The sequence below is a fragment of the Pinus tabuliformis genome, chromosome 5_2 (genome assembly GCF_031772625.1).
Source record: "Pinus tabuliformis cultivar Carrire ecotype Pingquan chromosome 5_2, CPIR1, whole genome shotgun sequence".
NCBI lineage: Eukaryota > Viridiplantae > Streptophyta > Pinopsida > Pinales > Pinaceae > Pinus > Pinus tabuliformis.
The window spans coordinates 1,057,491,377-1,057,493,120 of record NC_142306.1 but is presented as its reverse complement, the minus strand read 5'-3'; the positions used below and the strand labels follow the sequence as shown (position 1 = coordinate 1,057,493,120).

Sequence of the window (1,744 nt, the reverse complement as noted above, 5' to 3'; positions counted from 1 at the left end):
CCAGTGGAAGATTAACCTGTGCCTTCAACTCAGTCTTCACAAAATCATAAGCAGGCTGGGGTAGAAAAGTCGCTAGCGTTCCAGTGTCTATGATAAGTCCACCGGTGCCATCAGATTTAATATCGAAAGTACCAGCAGGGATTTCAAATAATTGAGTGGCAACAGTGATTGTCTCCAATGAAAGATAATAGAATGATGGAGACTTGCTGTTTCGAATTAAAGGAGTCGAACTGGCGATCTGGTTATTGAAGAGAGTAACGTTACCTATAAACAAAGGGCTGGTTTGGGAGGGTGAGTTCAATGGCTCTGGACATCACAGCTTTTGGAGGAGTAGCATCATGGCCTACGCGGAGACCTTCCTATTATGTTTTCAACCTCCTCTCAATTCCAAAATTTGGCCGTTAGAGCTGCAAATGGCCCGATTTCGAATCCCAATGGCGAAAGCTTTAATTCAAATTCATTGGAGGACGAACGCAATTCAAATGTACCGACCACAAGGATGCTGAACCCCCGTAATAATAAAAAAAATGGCAGTGGTCCAAGGGCATTGCACCTGGGGAATACGGTGGCCCGCCTACTCACATAAACCCCGGAAAGTATTAGGGAGATGTCTCTAATCCTATCACTAACAGAAACGATTTCATCTGGAACAAAGAGTGGTTGGATCGTATCGATGTTGTTCCTGCTGAACCCCGTCAGGTCCAGTCTCCTAAGCAGGAACAGGAAGTGGGTTTTCTGAGCCTTAATAGAGCCATGGCCCTCAACAGCCTTGAGGTGGATTTAACTCAGGAATTAATGGAACCTTCAAAGTCTGTTTTAGAGAAACAAGTAGAAGTAGCTAGACTTGGCCTTCCTACAGATGAGGCTATTACAGCTGACAAACCTAGATGGAGAGTAATATCTACACGGCGTGAGCAGCAACAATGGGACCGTGCCAGCAAGGCTGCAACAGGGGGCACTGGTATATTATTGTGCAATGCAAACAAGAGTAGGGAAGACCCTGCTATCAGTGTAGCTCAATCAAAACATCAGTATATTCAGTTGAAACAAAGGCTACAACTCATCACTCTTGGTTTGGGAGGCCTTGGTACTATGAGTGCTTATATTTCATATTTTTCAGAGGTTGCTGGTAGCTTTGGTGCTGGACTTCTTGGTTTGCTTGCTTACATCCGAATGTTGGGCAACAGTGTGGATTCATATGGAGTGAAGGGTGTTCAGGGGACTGTCAGAGGAGCTCTCGGGCAGCCACAGTTACTGGTACCAGTGGTCTGAGTGATGATGAATAATCGTTGGAATGGGATACTAGTACTGGACTTTGGGTTCGTTCACCTTGGTCTGATCCAAGTGCTCGTGGGATTTTTCTCATATAAAATAGCAACCTTTGTGCAAGCAATGCAAGACGTTCTTCCTACATTTGTGTTTATTGACCATGGCCACTTGCCACGTATCAAGTGAACTGCACCTGTACATGTGGAGATGCTGTTATACTTGCCCAGAAGCCTAGACCAGTGGATGATAAGAGAGATTATATCAGAATCCAAATTCGTTTACATTTTTTTTTTATTGGCACAAATAACCTGCAATCCCCAAATCTCAGTACCGAGGCACATGTGCTATGACAAAAATTGTTTTAAATGTGTAGGTGCAGTGATTGAATTAAAAATATATATATATATATATATATATATATTTTTTATTTTTTTTTTAATTTAATGAATAACTAAAGTTTAGAAAGAAACTAAAC

At 42.4% G+C, this 1,744-nt stretch overlaps 1 protein-coding gene across 1 annotated transcript; it reads left to right on the top strand.

The window, feature by feature from the left end:
- The first annotated feature begins 235 nt into the window (after positions 1 to 235).
- On the top strand, positions 236 to 1,513 carry LOC149162867 (protein CONSERVED ONLY IN THE GREEN LINEAGE 160, chloroplastic-like). Its single transcript, XM_089435823.1, has one exon. The coding sequence runs from the start codon at positions 754 to 756 to the stop codon at positions 1,270 to 1,272; it is 519 nt and encodes a 172-aa protein (XP_089291949.1). The 5' UTR covers positions 236 to 753; the 3' UTR covers positions 1,273 to 1,513.
- The last annotated feature ends 231 nt before the right edge of the window (positions 1,514 to 1,744 follow it).

Bases quoted from the DNA above. Each gene is read 5' to 3' on its own strand.
- LOC149162867 (XM_089435823.1), top strand. From the start codon at position 754: ATGGCCCTCAACAGCCTTGAGGTGGATTTAACTCAGGAATTAATGGAA.